The sequence below is a fragment of the Frieseomelitta varia genome, unplaced genomic scaffold (genome assembly GCF_011392965.1).
Source record: "Frieseomelitta varia isolate USP_RPSP 00005682 unplaced genomic scaffold, Fvar_1.2 scaffold_232, whole genome shotgun sequence".
NCBI classification, from domain to species: domain Eukaryota; kingdom Metazoa; phylum Arthropoda; class Insecta; order Hymenoptera; family Apidae; genus Frieseomelitta; species Frieseomelitta varia.
The window spans coordinates 253,905-269,862 of record NW_025109960.1 but is presented as its reverse complement, the minus strand read 5'-3'; the positions used below and the strand labels follow the sequence as shown (position 1 = coordinate 269,862).

Below are 15,958 nucleotides of genomic sequence, written 5' to 3'. Positions count from 1 at the left end.
ACACACATGAAACGGTTCAGGAGTTAAAAAGAAGTATATTAATCATTAGATGTCTGAGAAACAAAAATTTACGATACAAAAAATAATATGGCAAGAATATATATACTGTATTTTTTCTTTTAATCGTTATCATATGAATCACTACCATTTAAATCATTATCATTACTTACAAGTCATAATGTAGTTGTTTCTCGAAGGATGTACGTGTTTATGTATGTGTATATTTCATTACGAACTTATTATTACCGTTACTACTATTCTTATCGATATCAGTACCATGATTCATATTTCATTATACTCATTGCCGCAATTATCATTGATACCGTTATTAACAGCATTATCGTTGTTTTTTTTTTTTTATTTTACTACCGTTTATCATAATCGCACTTCGTGACCATCATCGCCCAATATTGTTTAGAATTTGTCATTGACATCATTGTTATACTTGATTCAACAGAGTAAGACAAAACGTCACGTTGGTATATAATACGTTAATACAACATATTAATTAAATACATACAGATGTAATAGGTCCTTTGATAGCGTAATTCTACACAAGAAGCTTCCGTTTCTTCCTCTGTATTGTCAAAGAAGTAACAAAAGCTATTATACGAATTGTATACACATATTTTACTATAAAAATATGCATCCACGGACCATACACAAATTAATCGAATTTTTCTCTGTCCTATATGCATTATAGATACATACATACATGCACATGCACAACGCATGTTGCAACATATATGCCCACACACACGCACTCGTAAATACATGGATATAAGTATATAATTCGTATCTACGTATATTTATATTTTATAGATGCATAAACATGATTGTCGATGCAAATATACAGAGTTATTTACATAATTGTTGTCTGGAAGATTTTCATTAATCTCCAGAAGAGAATTCAATCTCTACCAGGTTCCTCAATATACACGCAAAAAACAATCGTACAGAAAAATTAATGTTTAATTCTCGTGTTTTGTAACATTATTTTCGTAATCTCTCGGTGCTTTTGAATTAATTTTTTAAAAACAAGCATTATTATTTATATCATAAATTCCGCTTCGACGAAATAACATCTTTAAAGAAAGAAAATCGTACATGCTATATTAAAAAATAAAATGTATTGGATCAATCGCTTTGCTCGTATTACTAACAATACGTACATCTATTTATTCCTACAATTGTTAAAATATTAATGGCTCGTTGTTTGGATTCGCTCAAAGAATATCAGATTATTTTGACCCGGCTGTTGTTGTAATCGTCTGATGGAAATATAAAAAATTATACATTCAAATAATATCACGAATAATGTTTTTAAAATAGCTAAAAGATAACAGCAAATTTTGCACTAAAAATGTTTGAAAATTTATACGAACGGTGGATCAAAATAATCATACGCCGCGACGCTGCATGAACATCCGTAGTCCAAAGATTAATACAAATATTACATACATATAGATGTAGACGTTTGTATCAATATGTATCATGTCATATAATGAGGTCATAAGTATACGTAATAATTGATCTAATTGGTCTAGCTGATCAATTAGAATCTGTTAGAAGTACATAGTATTAACACTGTCGTTTTTTTTTTTTAATTTCATGATAATTAATATTTTTTCTAATTTTTGTCCCGGTTAATTTTACGATCTCATTATATCTTTTTTTTTATCAAGAGTACAAATAGTTTTACGATGTTAATACACCTTGTAACATTTTTTGAGATGATTGAGAATTATCTAATTAAAACGGAAACTCAACTCCTCGTTAAACGCATAATAACGCGAACACGTTACGAAATGGCAGTAATGGAATTGAGGCAGAGTTCAGCCAACCAGGGCGATAACTTCTTCCTCTTTCCCTTTACTTTTTTTTTTTTTTCTTCGTTTATTATATGTTCAATATCGCAGTCCAGCTGCTCGGTGGGGCCGTGTATGCTCTGACGAGGAAATATGCAAGAAAAAGCGAGCAAAGCGATGTTATTCTAGCAATATACCCGGATGCAAAGGAGGAACCCGATGGAATTCAATCGAAATTAAATAATCCTCACATAAAATCTCATTTAAATAATTTATGATTCTTGTATGTACAGAGCGCTTGTTTCACGCATTTTTCTCTATTGCTTCGAAAGTCTTCCTTAAGGTAATGACTCTCTTAACGTATTGTGTTGTCGCATCGATAATCAATAATTAAAAAAAAAAAAGAAAGAAAACAATAACAAATACCAGCAACATGTTCATCAATTTGTTGTACTAGTTATACTAGCATCACTATCTGTGTGCCGTTCAAATATACTTGAATAAACATTCTCCGTCTAGTTTTTCTTTAATCATCGTGCATGGCACCTGGAATTCGAAAAAATGAGGAAACAATATACTCTTATTCTTTCTTTCAATCTTCCGCAAATCACCGGACTGTGTTACGCATTAATTCGTACCCAAGATTCAAACGACTTGTCTATCGGCAAAGGTAATTGGATGTGTAAACGTTACACTTCGACACCGAGAACTCTGTCGACTACGTATTCGTACCTCCTTGGCTCTTCACCATCATTTTCTTCGGTTGATTTCTCGCCACCTTGACCGTTTTCTTGACAATGCACATTTGCCTCAGTAGATCGGCCTTTCGCGTTCACAGGTTTATTTGTACTGTTCGCCGGAACGTCCTCGATCACGTTTGTGACTGTAGTCGCGTTATTGGTCGCGGCACCGTCAGTCTTCACCATAGACGCATTCCCGCTAGGAACACTATTTGACCGCGAAGTCAAATTTAAAACACCTTGAGCACCAAGCTTATTAACCATATACTCTGTGGTAACTGGTTCCGAGGCATGTCTCCTGTGCTGAATAAATGATGGTGATGGTGACGATGGGTTTTCACACAGTGAATCTTCAGGTGGAAGTACAGGAACATTGAGATTAACGCGTGTGAAGAAAGCCATTTTTTCTCTAAAAGAAAAGAATTAAGATGTACTTATAGATATACGCTCATCTTCTTATCGAATAATAAATTAACTGATATGTATCGATTTTATTTTCAATAATTTGAAATGCACGTTTCAAATGTATTAAACAGCAATATACGTACTTGAATGAAATAATATCAGGTTTCCCTTTCCCAGCTTTTGTTTTCCGTAATTTGTAGATTTCTTTCGAAGTTTTCTTCAGCATTTTCTCTACTCTTTTATCCTCAGCACTTTTGCCGTTTTTCCCACTTTCAGCTTGTGCCATTAGGTTCTGGAACTTGTGGTCCTCTAACAACCATGTTGCAAAATCTATGTCTCCCTTCTCTCGCGCTTGTTCTAACCTTTGCTTTAATTCTCGCAATCTACTCAACTCGTCTTGGAGGTTATTGAGTCTAGCGTGCTGAGCTTGAAGATCTAATTCAAGATCTAACGAGGTTCTAGCGGTAGGTGGCAAATTAGTGGATTTTTTCGAAGTAGTTTTACAACTGAGAGCAGACAAAGGTCTTCGCCATCGTAGGGAACGTCTTTCAACTGAATTTCGTTGGAAAGGACCGCCTCTGCGATAAAGTGGCATACTACTATCACTATCACTTCGATTCAACTGTAACATGAAATATCACACTGCTTGGTAAAATTAAAAAAAAAAATCCAGATAATATCCTGAAAAGGAAAATTATGCTTACCCGACAAATATAGTGATTTTTACTGACTGCAGCACTGGGTGAAAACGTTTGACTTCTTTTGATTACTATAGAATTTTTGTCGTCGTGCATAGCGCTAGAAACAACACCGGCCGCTGAAAGTTTTCTCTGTTTTCCTTGTTCTGGAATGAAGACGCATTCAGTATTGGTTTCCTTGTCCTGAGTCTGCCTTGCTTCTTCGTTTAATTCTTCATCCTCCTGTAATTATTTATTTAAAAAATTCAGAAATTTAAAAAGCATGAAGCTAAGTCGAGGTTAAGAAAATTATGTATTTAAATAACAGAGAACAGAAAAATTATTTAACTGTAAAAGATACTTCAAAGCCAGTATTTACCTCATGTTCTAATACGTCTTCTAGAACATTATCTTCCACCGTAAATTCCACGATAATTCCTTCTTCGTCACTGTCTTCACTTCCGCTTTCACTTCCACCATTCTCATCCTCTTCTTCCGGACTTCCCAAGCAATTAGCTAGCTCCTCCAGCCTTAACGAGATTGCCGTTTGCAATTCATCGCATCCCTGATTTCTTGTCAAAGTCGACGTTTGAGAACTGATAATTGTACTCTCGTCGCTGCTTTCTTCTTTTGTATTCTGTCCAACACGATACATTGATAAGTCTGATTCTTGTTTGTCGTGTTTGGCCTGCCTCGTTACACTGATGGAGATGCTATTGCTATTGCTGGTACTAGTACTTGGGCTGTCGGATGGTTGCATGAAGCGAAAGGAAAGTATGTTGTACCATTTTACGCTTGGCGATTCTGGACTAAAGTCTGCAAGGGACACTTGGGCGGATCCCTAAAATGAAAAAGATGAAGTTAAGATACCATTTAAACAAGTGGTGACTGTGCAATAGATATTCTAGATTTATTAATCATAAGCAAAAAAAAAAGAACTAATACAAACAAAATAGAGATTATGAAGTTCAGTTGTAAAAACGTATAAACTATTTGTTAACTTGATTTTATCCTGTTCACTGTACTGCAATCACAGTTATTATAAAAGCTATTGAATAGTTAATAAATTAGTAACTAACAAGAACTTTATTGCATGTTAGACAAGCATTCAATGATTTCAATATTTTATTGCCATCTTGATATTCAAAAGAAAGAAACAAGAAAGAGCCGGAAGACACACGTACCAAGCACTCCTCAGACTCACTGCCCGTACACCAAACGTTAACTTGCAATGTCTTCGTGTACAGTTTGTTGAGTGGCACTGCAATCGGGAATGTTTCGCCGAAGGTTGGTTTGCGCAGATCCACAACAGGTTTTGTACAACACATGTGATTAACGGGCGGTTGCATCGGAAGCAATGCAGCTTTTATATACCTAAACGCAAATGAAGAAAAAACCACTGTTACTTTTTATCATTTTTAATTTTCATCCTAACAGACTGAAGTCAGCGTGACTTTGAATATTGTATATATTAATATCTTATCTAAATTTTTCATTGGCTAGGTTTCTATAATAATAAATAACGCAATTTTTCACTACTTTTACATTTTAACATTTATAAATGTATATTAAAGTTATTTTTTTCTTCTGACATTCACATGCATTAAAATTGAATAATAGTAAAAAATTAAATACTCACACTTGCGCATTGTTAGGTATAAAAAGAGCAGCCAAATTTCTGGCACGTTCAATTCCAACATGGAGCAAACCATCACTTACAGAATATCTAAACAAATAAATTGCTCATTTAAGCGCTTAGAAATATAATTGATCATTGTTTTCAGAAGAAACCATATGAGATAAATTAACTTCAATTGGGCTTTTCCAATATCTACAATAATATGCTTAGTATCCTCCATCATACGCAATTCAAATGACATTATTTTATCACTTTTATGACGATACATAGCTACATGATTTTATAGTCAAAATCACTACCACTAGATTATCACTTCACTCACAGATAAAATCACGAGCCAAACATTTTCCGACTCATCGTCTACGTATCTCATATGGCTCTGATTATCCAAACTAACTACATAATTATAGAAATATGAAACAAACCTAAGCTTAATTTGCACCTGTGCCGTCTCCAAGCTCATCTCGCCAAGCGACAACGAATTGACATCGCCAATCGCTCCAGCAAATTTCCTTCGGTTAGAAGCTTCGAATACTCCTGAATCACCCGCGACACTTTCGTCGGAAACAGCAGCAGAGACGGATCTGGTATTCGTGCCAGAACTGCTGGCTCTTGAACGAATACCAGTAGGAGGAGGTGTTTCGCTTATCGGCGAAAGAGGCGGTGGTTCTTGCGAAGGCACTTGATGCTGTATAACACATACAGGCCTGCCAAGGCCGCTTCCTTGAGACATATTACCAGACTGTAATTCGACGGGTGGATGTGGACCACCGACTAATTTAAGACGATCCTGAGGACCAACGCAGAATTGTTCGTGAGACGACGTTTGTTGTTGAGTAAGCCTAAGTTCCGCCAAACGATCCTCTAATTGACTTCCGTCTAAGTGAACATTAGAGGAGGTCGTAGCTCTCTGATGTTGTCGTCTCTGCATCTCTACGTGTTCGTAAGCTGGTGGTGGGCCCATCGGAGCATTTTCGTACAATGGTGAAACCGGTGGACTGACGCTGGACAAACTCGATCTTGGTGATAAGCTCGGCTGCGATCGACCCGGAGATGGTGTACTGGCGAGATTATTTTGTTCCGAACCTCTGAGCAATCTTTCTACCCGTCTATGCAAATCGACCATGTCAACTGGTCGTTCCTGCTGGGAGCTGACAGGTCCGAGACATTGAGGACCACCGTAAATATCGGTGAAACTCAGTCCAGAGCTGAGCGAACCTTTGCTGCTAGTGGTGCTGAGACTTCCAAGGCTGGAACTACTGCTAACCGAGAGCGTGCTCGCGCTAAGAGTCTTCAATTGACCCTCGAGCATCGCCATCGAGCGTAAAGCGTCCCTCAACTGTTGCAACAGTAGTTGCTTCTCCTCGTGCAGTCGCACGCGATCTGTAATTGTCTTGTTCGACAATTCAAGCGCGTTGTTTAGATCCTGCTCGAGGCGACGGATCTCACTCTGGATCTTTTTCATATCCTGTTGCGTTCTGGTACGTGGCGTGATGCTTCTCAACTCTCGCAGCAGCTGTTCTTTCTCTTGAAAGAGTAGCAACTTATCCTTGTCGCTTTCTGTCTGGCCAGGTGTCACTTTTTCCTCAAGGTCCGCTAATTGTTGCTGTATGTGCTGTATCCTTTTTCTCGCTTCGTCGTACTGCAGCCTCATCCGTGCCATTTCGGCCAGACGAGTGCCAATTGGGACTAATTCACCGGACAGATCGGTCTGAGAGGCTGTACTAAGCTTCTCCTGAGGTAAGCTAAGCGTGCTGGCCTCGGGACTGCCTTCGCAGAGCTGCAGTCTCGTCAGCTCGTCCTTCAATTGAGCCAGAGACTGCATCAACTCAGCTTTCTCCTTCTCGCCCGAGCTCAGCGACTTCTGAATGTTTCGGAGCTCCGTCATGATCGCCTGAGCCTCCGTGATGTTGTAGCAACCACCATGATGTCCGCTCAATTTCTGCTCGACGCTGTATCCAGAAATAACAAGATTCACTGTGTTACAATTAGATCGCGCATATTTATGTAAATTCATAGCGTTACAAGTGTAAAACTGTCCCATTCGCTAAATATTACAATAAAATATTCTATTTTGGATATCTTATATATACTTTTTAAATTCCCCATAGACAAACAAAAATTCGAAATAGTCATAACTTAACTAAGAGTACAGTTCAAATTGAAGGGAATTAAATTTGAGGGGAAACAATAACATACCTTGCAAGAGTGTCCACCCCTCGCTGTGTACAGTTCATTTCAGCTCGGATCTGTTCGAGTTCTCGTTTCAACCGGGAAACTCGACTCCTCGCGAGTGCGACATCAGATTTCAACAGATCCGGATCGTACTTGGTACTCAATGAACTTGAACTGGAGCATACTGTAGACAGGACGGATCGATCATTATAATAAAAATAACGATGGAATTTTTGTATAAATTCTGAACAGTATTTTTAATACCACCACTGTACATTGAAATATATATATATATATATATATATATATATATATATATATATATATANTTTTTTTTTTTTACCACCCAAGAAACGAAAATCGCATGGAAAATCGATATTTTAACTTCAAAATGCTACCACTTTTTTAATTTTCGTAATTTCGCTGTTTTCATAGTTCATGTAATAGCCATATTTGCTTCGAAAGGTAGCAGTTCCTTACCATAACAAATCAGGTATCCCTGGCAAATGACTTGTTTACAAGCCGATTTTCCCAAAGTGGAAAATAATGACACCGGTCCTAAATAACAGGCTTTACACTTCATCAGCAAATTTACACAGAAACACAGTTATATTATTACTTGCTCTCGGCTTGTGCGTATGGAATAGGAAAAATAAAAAATGCGTCGAATAAATGTGATATTTATCGTTAATATTACGTAATTAAATTGTTTCTAAGTTAAATAAATAAAGAAAATATGTATTTTTGTTTGCCCATAGAAATATATATATATATATATATATATATATATATATATATATATATATAATAAATATTGATTGAAAACATCTTTCTTAATATGCCGCAAGTGCCAAGTAAATCATTATTTTCCACGCTGAGCCATGTTGCGAGAGATATCCCAAATATAAAACAATTTCGGGAAATATATACCGCTAATATATTAAGGTGTACTCACAACTTGTGCGCGAAGCGCCGAGCGTCGTTAAAGCGTTATTGAGGTGATTGTACTCATCCTGGGCCAGACATAGCCTCTGTTGCTTCACATCGTAGATCTCCTTTTTTGCCTGTAACACAATTGGAAACAACAATATTAAAATCCAAAATAGCGAAAAAGAAATTGATAGAAATAGGACAAAATTTAACTACGTTCGTATTAAAAACATTTGTTCGATCGTTCAAGTACTTCTTGAGTCTCGATTATTGGACTTATTTCATGTAGTTAATGGCAGCAATCGGTAAATTAAATTGGAAATGGATAGCGCTTGAATGATATTCATTCGAAAGAATTCCACGGTGGAATGTGGACGTTGAATTAGGGTATAGCACGTCGTTTCACGCTTTCAGTTGGATCAGGCGTCGAAAACCGATAGAAGCCGCGCAACGACCCGGCACCAGCATTCCTTCGATTTTCAAACAAGGAAATACCATTACACGCAATTTACGTAGTGCCAGGAGTTTACGGACACGATTCTGCTGCAGCTCAGATTCTTCCACGGTTTCGACGTCGTAAAAATAGAGAGAGACTAAAAGAAGAACGTACACGACCGGTAACGAAAGAAGAAACATTTGGAATTCACGGCAACGTTTCTTATTCCGTTTCTCTCTCGCATCGCGTTTCTACGGAATTTCGCACTTTTCCTACTCTCGAAAACAGTTCTCGAACCGAGCACCGATAGTTCCAATTACCGTTCGTTTTCGAGACGACTCTCTTTCTTTCTCTTTTCCTCCCTCTCTATCAACATGTAAATGCGAACGAAAGAAAGAACACAGAGAAGCGAATGACTCGAAATTTCTATTTGATACCATCAATGACCCGCGTCATGAGATCGGAGATAGAGAGACAACAGCCGAAGGAAATGCATTTCGATGGAAGAAGTACAAGAGAGGAAATACTGATCGTCGATGGCAAAGTGGTCTCGGGATGCATCGTAGCCGGTTATAACGGCGGACGTGGAATTTCACTTCGACGGATTCCATGAGAATCCGTGTAACGCACGCGGCACGCGACGAGTGCGAGTATCCTGCTGCAACAGTATATCCTTACGTATTCACAGTAATAGTACGCAGTGGCGTCGGTGTCATCGCGTCTATAGCACTGCTCCCAGTAGAACCTCTGTATTTGCTCGTCGTTCTCGTAATCGTTATGGTAACACATTCTCATTCGATATTGGGACACAACGTTCTCGTAAATCTGCTCCTGCTGATAAGGCTGTTTGCAGGAACGCTGTTGCTCGGGATATTGCTGGCGTTGGCGTTGTTGCAGCCGCTGATGATGCGCCTGCTGGTGATAATTGTTTACGTAGGTGCGGTACTGGTGCGCCGGTACGAGTACGCAAAGTGTGTACTGACGGTCCATGCCGGGTACACAGCAGACTAGGCACGGTTCCTCTTCTTCCTCTTCCTCTTCCTCTTCTTCGTCTTCTTCTTCGTCGTCGTCGTTGTCGTTGTCGTTGTCGTTCTTGTTGTTGTCGTTGTCGTTGTCGTCGTCGTTGTGATCGTTGTTGTCTCTTTCCTTCTTCTTCAATGTACTTCTTCCTTTCCTTCTCTTCGTCGTCTTCCTCCTCGTTCTTCTCCTCTTCCTCTTCTTCTTCTTCGTCGTCGTCGTCTCCTTCTCTTTCTCCTTCTTCTTCTTCTATCCTGTCGGACGTCTATCTCCTCTTCTCTTCACCTCATCTTCGCGAAGGCCTCCTCGAGACTGGCCGGTTTACGGGGCCCGAAATTCCGATCCCCACCTCTGTGGGTCTCAATTTTTAAGGGATCCCACCTTTTTTCCTCCTTTTTTGCCTTCTCTTCCTTCGCTTCTTGCACCACCCGGTCGATTCTCTCCTTCCCTTCTCGTTTCCATCCTGCTTTTACCTACCACCCTTCCCCCTTCCATCCTATCCAGCATCCTTCCTTTTTACTCTTTCATTTCTCTCTCTCTCTCTCTCTCTCTCTTTCTCTCTCTTTCCCGTCTTCCGTTTAATCCTTCGATCTCTGCCTCTTTCTCGCTCGGGCACACACATACACGCGAAGGATATTCTGCCTCTCTCAATCTCCGTATAGGCGTTTCTCCTCTCCTCACTTTCCGTCTGCTCCTTCCATAGTCTTTTCATTTATCTCGCTTCAACCACGGTGGCCTCAAGCGGCTTTTTCTTACCCGGTGTAAAAAGGCGGGCCTCATCCTGAGGCCCGGCAGGACCGTCGCAATCGAGCCCTTGCGCCCCCCACTCCCACTCTGCTTTTCCTATCCTCCCCCTCTATCTCTCTTTTTCTCTGCTCAACATTCCCTACATCTCTTCTTCGTTCACCACCTTCCTCTCTCTCTTCGTCCATTCCATCACTTCCCTTCAGATATTATGCATTTCATGCGGTATTCGTTCCTAGCGAATCTAATTGATACCAGAAGGTATGCAACACACACGTGCTGCGTTCGCTTGCGCACGCATGAATATTCACGACATCGTGTGTCCAAATTTCTTTCAGCCCACCTCCTCATCTCCGACAAATTTCACTTAAAAATCCCATCCGTTTAAAGCTACTTCAATCTATACCTCTTTGTCACAGACGTTCATCGGAGAAAAGTCAAACAAAGATCAACGAGGAGGAACCGTTAATTTCGTGTCGACGCGCGATACAACAAACCCTGGACGGAATAGTCAAATGGCCGAATGAAACATCGACAAAGTCGTATCTCGAACCGTAATGTTCGTCATCGTCGAGCCAACAACTGGAGGGCGTACATTTTTTTTCCAACGACGTGGAATGTCGTAGTGGAATGCGGGCCCTGATATGCAGGGCGCCGCGGGGCAAGCGCACGATCCTGTCGCTGGCGGAGCCCAGCCTGTAAGGGACGACAGCAGGGACGGAGTAGGGGCCCGAGAGCCAGGAGAGGAGGGGAAGGAAGGCCTGACGAGGTCACAGTACGACCCTGCTGAACGTGGTCCCATCTCGGACTCTCTGGTCGGTAGTAGAACCGACCTTGAGTCGCGCATTATGCCTCGTCCTTGTTGGAATTTCTGGGGCCACTACTGGCCCATCAGCCGTGTCTCTGATCATCTAAGAACAGGCCCGGTGGACCTTGGTATATGTCCCCTCTCCGTCAGAAGGCCCGTTCCGTGCCAGTAGTGATGGAACCAATTCCCCTTCTTCCTTCCTTCGAAACATCTTACGAATTTTTTCCGTTAACATCGCCGCGATCGATAACCTACCATACATTCCTAACATTGACCAACAATTCTACGTTCCATCGAATCACGTTTATTCAATAAATCCTGAGACACATTTGTTCGAGAACCATTTCGCTTCTTTCTCTCGTGTAATTTACAACGAAATGGTAGTAGGCATAGATGGTTTCATAAAAATCTCCTGGCAAAGAAGCTTCGTAAGAAATGTATTAAACGTCGTTATCTGCTCGCCAACGTTAGAAAGTTCACGTTCAAAGAACTACGTTTCTCCATTCACATGGACGCGGAGTCAATTTGTACGAAAGTATCGCACATACACACTGGCAGCTGTTTCAAAACAATTTTTCAACGAAGGACAGAAAAAAGAACGGGGAAAGCACGAATTGCTCGGAAATTGCGAGCATTGGATCGATTCCATCACTACGCAGTGCAGAGAATTTCGCCCCACCAAGCGAGCTTTTGCCTCCGTACACCACCCCAAAACCGCCGAAGGATTCACGGGGCTCGGGCCCCGCGCGCATATTTCTCGGTCCACACTATTATTGTCGGAGGCTCCGCAGATGCTATCGAGTACGACGAGCCGGTTCGCTCGCCTCGCGGAAAGAGCCTCTTATTTTTCCCTTCCTCCTCCCCCTCCTCCTCCTCCTCCTCCTCCTCCTCCTCCTCCTCCTCCTCCTCCTTCTCCTCTTCATCCTCCTTCTTCTCTTCCTCCGTCGCTCGTTCTCCACCTCCACGAGGCGCAGAGCTCTTCTTACCTCGATCCTTGCATCTCCCTTACGTATCTATCATTCCTTTTTCTCCCTCGAAAGACCTCTCGCTTCCTCCTCTCGGCATGGCACATCCCGAAATCTCTTCCGCTTTAGCTGACTTTTTACGCCACGCACCGCTGAACATGTTCCTCGCGACGCGACACGGGAATCTTCTCTTTCGTTCCGAACGAATTCCGGTTAGAAACGTTTCACCAACCGATTGGAATGTCTCTCGACTGACATATGTTACGTTATTATTCGGCTATTACCAGAGCCAAACGATATGTTGCTTTCTGTGAACGTTCCACGAGCAAAAGTTGTCTCTCCTTCTGGATACTTGGTAGATTTTTTGAAATACTTTTCGAATTTACAGATAATGATACCACTCAATCTTAAGTTTCTGTCTTTTCGGTAATGATACTTTCTATTTCGACACGATATCCAGCCTTGCGATCCAACAATATTCACAGTCTAGTTATTAAAGAAAGGACTATGAATTTATATATGAATGAAATGTGAAATATGAAATACAATAATCTCTAATATATTATACAATTAAATACTATAATTAGGTACGTGTCATAGCACGAACAACGTCATTTAAAAACGTTTCTCCAAAACGTGTTCAACCATCCTTGCAAGACGAGGCAGATAGTCTAAATGTTGCATAATGTTATGTATATGAGCTGAAAGTAGCTCGAGAGTACGTAATTTGTCTCGTGTGTATCTGATAAATACTAGCGACGAAAAAGACAAGTCCTGTGACGAGTATGACAGGAAACCGAATAAACACTTTCTCCATCGAGACCTGGCTCTAGGCCGCAAATCACGCACGTGTACCAACAGAAGGGGGAACGAGGAACGAAGAACGAAGCAGCAAGCACGAAGCACGCAGCACTCGTGTATCATTAAGGAATTCCTCTTCGAGAAATATTGGTAAGGAATGCCAGCGCGGCAAAAGGAGTGGGGTCTTCGGCCAAAAGGGTCAGCCTCCGTATTAGAGGTCCTGGTACATGTATTTTGATGGTAGATCCACTATCTACAGTAACAATTCCTCTGAAACGATTTGCACGTACTCGCGAGTTCTGCATTCATGTTACGAGTTTGATCGAAAGAAAAGCATCCATCCTTCAGACGATCGAAAATACATGAATTGTACTACGTACATTTCGAAATATAAATATCCCTGTTACTAATAATGTGGCAAACGAATTCCAAAAGTCACGCGAAGATGAGTACTTCGTCCAACCTAATCTCGCGTATCGTACATACACTCGTCGGTCAGAAGCTGCTACGGGCACGCGTGGCTATTGTTATTGTCATATATTATTGTATCGATATTTGTTGGCATTATATACCGCGAGATCGCCAGGTTTGTTCTGTTGCTGCGTTGGCTGGGACAGAGGTAGTGTGCGGCGGAGGCTGCAAATAACGATGACGGGGGATATGCTTTTGTGTGTGTGTGTGCGTGCGTGCGTGCGTGTGTGCGTGTGGTAGTGGTGAGATGGCGGAGGAGGAAGAGCGATTGGAATGCAGCCGAGTGAGGAATTCCGGCCCCTCCCGCATATTTATCTGAACGCTGCACGCCGATCCGCGGGGCCCCGCTCCGAGCGAAGGGCCCCCTTTTATAGTGCGCCAACTACTCTCCGCCGGTCGTACCCATCGGAGAAACGAAGAAGAAAGAGGGATGTGGATAGATAGAGCCGCGGCCGCGCGGTGCCGCAGTGTCGGGCCACTATGCGTACAGATCTGTTGAGGAATGCCCGCGGTGTTTTGTAATTGGGCGCATTCGTGGCATTTTCTTCTGAATACGCAACCGCGGCAACATTTCGAAGGCAACGTCTTCCGGCGAATGTTTAAGGGCACAGAACACGGGATGCAGAACCGTTTCCTTCGGGAATTTTCGAGATGATTTATGGGGAAATTATGGGGGTATAGAGAGAATCATGTCTCGATGTACTTTTAAAGATTGCCGTCGGAACGGAACGACGTGGAGGGGGTCCGCGGCATTCCATGGAAGGAAATGGAATTTATGACAACTTCTCTCTCTCTCTCTCTCTCTCTCTCTCTCTCTCTCTCTCTCTCTCTCTCTCTCTCTCTCTCTCTCTCTCTCTCTTCCTCTCTCCCTCTCCCTCTCTCTCCCCTCCCTCTTTCTGAAAGAACCACGTTTCCATAAAATTTAGTAAATCGCATTCTTTTCTAAATGTTCTGGTAACATCGTTCGATTTAGTTTTTATTATTTCTGAATTAGTCATTTATTATAAAAATAAAAAAAATTGCGCTTTAAAATAAAGCTTTAATTGCTGAAAATTCGCAAATAATTGTAGAAGAAAATATTGACAGAATTTTCGTCTTCTTAATCGTGATTCTTAATCTTTTCCCATGCACGAATCGATAAAAGAAGACCGGGAATCGATAATTTAATTCAAACTTAGGCGCGGTGGCGAGCAGAAAGAGAAAAGAATAAGCAGAAAGAAGCAATAAGCAGACTGACGATGGAGAAAAGCATTTCTTCGGCCGGACAGCTGTTGCCGAACAAAGGCCGAAGGATACAAAAGAGGAATTTCTTGGGGCGCACGTGGCTTCCAAGAGAAAGAGAGAAGAAGGGACTGAAGAAAAAAAAAGGCAAGATCCACGGCTAAGAAGCCGACTATACTACACGTGACCTGCTGCACCCTTTCGGGTATTCCTCTCCTTCCGTCAATTTCCTCTTTTCTTACTTTCAATGCGTCATCTTTCATTCCTCTTGACTGTTTCATCCTCCTCTTATCAATCTCACAAATAAAGTGATAACAGTATATATGTGTATATATATATATATATATATATATATTTAGATTAACCATGAACTTTAAAAGCTAAGAATTGCTTTCACATTATGAACATACAAAACAATTTTCACAAGCAATGATTTCATAAAAAATTTATAGCTACTTTATATACTTACGTCTGTGACTCTGTTTATGAAATTTTATTATAATTATTACTGATATTAAGGTTGATATTTGAAATACCAAACGAAAGAAATACTTTCAAATTCAATATCTTTTTTTTTTATTAAAAGGACATAAGACAGAGAATTAACTTGTATACCAGCTCATAGAGAATCACAGTAGCTATACACGCGGTACACAATCTCACCAATAGAAGTCGCCACAATCTGTAACTTCACACGTGCTCAGAATCGTATTTTTTATACATCATTAAATTAATATATTATCACTTGAAATATACGTTAAATACTGAGTCACTAGAAATCAACGAAAAATCTCATGAAATTATACGATCGTGAAAAAATGAAGAAATGCTAAATCCTGATCGCAAACTTTTTGAGATATTTTCTTTCTTATTCCATTTTTTCTCAAGCCTTGTAATGTTTTCATAGAATTTATTTCAGAATTATGTTCCATTTATATAGTATAATATACCATTCATACATGTTCATGCATATTTATGTATCATAATTTCGTTCTTTGAATCATCGTTTCTATTTTTTTCTCCTTTGACAATTCTTGAATGAATTATTATTATTAGCATAATGAAAACTGTTAACAATGTATTCGCGGGATAAACAGAAACAGTTGAGCCATTGATTCAAC

The 15,958-nt window shown here is 40.4% G+C and overlaps 2 protein-coding genes across 5 annotated transcripts in view; both read right to left on the bottom strand.

The window, feature by feature from the left end:
• Positions 1-101: 101 nt before the first annotated feature.
• Positions 102-15,958, bottom strand: part of LOC122527820 (protein kibra) — a 40,299-nt gene continuing 24,442 nt past the window's right edge. For all 4 annotated transcript variants that reach the window (XM_043652350.1, XM_043652351.1, XM_043652348.1 and 1 more), the window contains 9 exons: positions 8,400-8,508; positions 7,469-7,628; positions 5,695-7,221; positions 5,270-5,356; positions 4,815-5,004; positions 4,010-4,471; positions 3,658-3,873; positions 3,097-3,575; positions 102-2,957 (listed from right to left, as the gene is read on the bottom strand). In XM_043652350.1, coding sequence (XP_043508285.1) covers positions 2,498-2,957; positions 3,097-3,575; positions 3,658-3,873; positions 4,010-4,471; positions 4,815-5,004; positions 5,270-5,356; positions 5,695-7,221; positions 7,469-7,628; positions 8,400-8,508 — 3,690 coding nt within the window. In that variant the 3' untranslated portion in view covers positions 102-2,497. The remainder of the gene's footprint in view (positions 2,958-3,096; positions 3,576-3,657; positions 3,874-4,009; positions 4,472-4,814; positions 5,005-5,269; positions 5,357-5,694; positions 7,222-7,468; positions 7,629-8,399; positions 8,509-15,958) is intronic.
• Positions 8,515-9,902, bottom strand: LOC122527826. Its single transcript, XM_043652366.1, has one exon. It carries the CDS (start codon positions 9,798-9,800, stop codon positions 9,381-9,383), a length of 420 nt encoding a protein of 139 aa, XP_043508301.1. The 5' UTR covers positions 9,801-9,902; the 3' UTR covers positions 8,515-9,380.

Coding starts and splice junctions, on each gene's coding strand:
- LOC122527826 (XM_043652366.1), bottom strand. CDS start 9,800: ATGGACCGTCAGTACACACTTTGCGTACTCGTACCGGCGCACCAGTAC.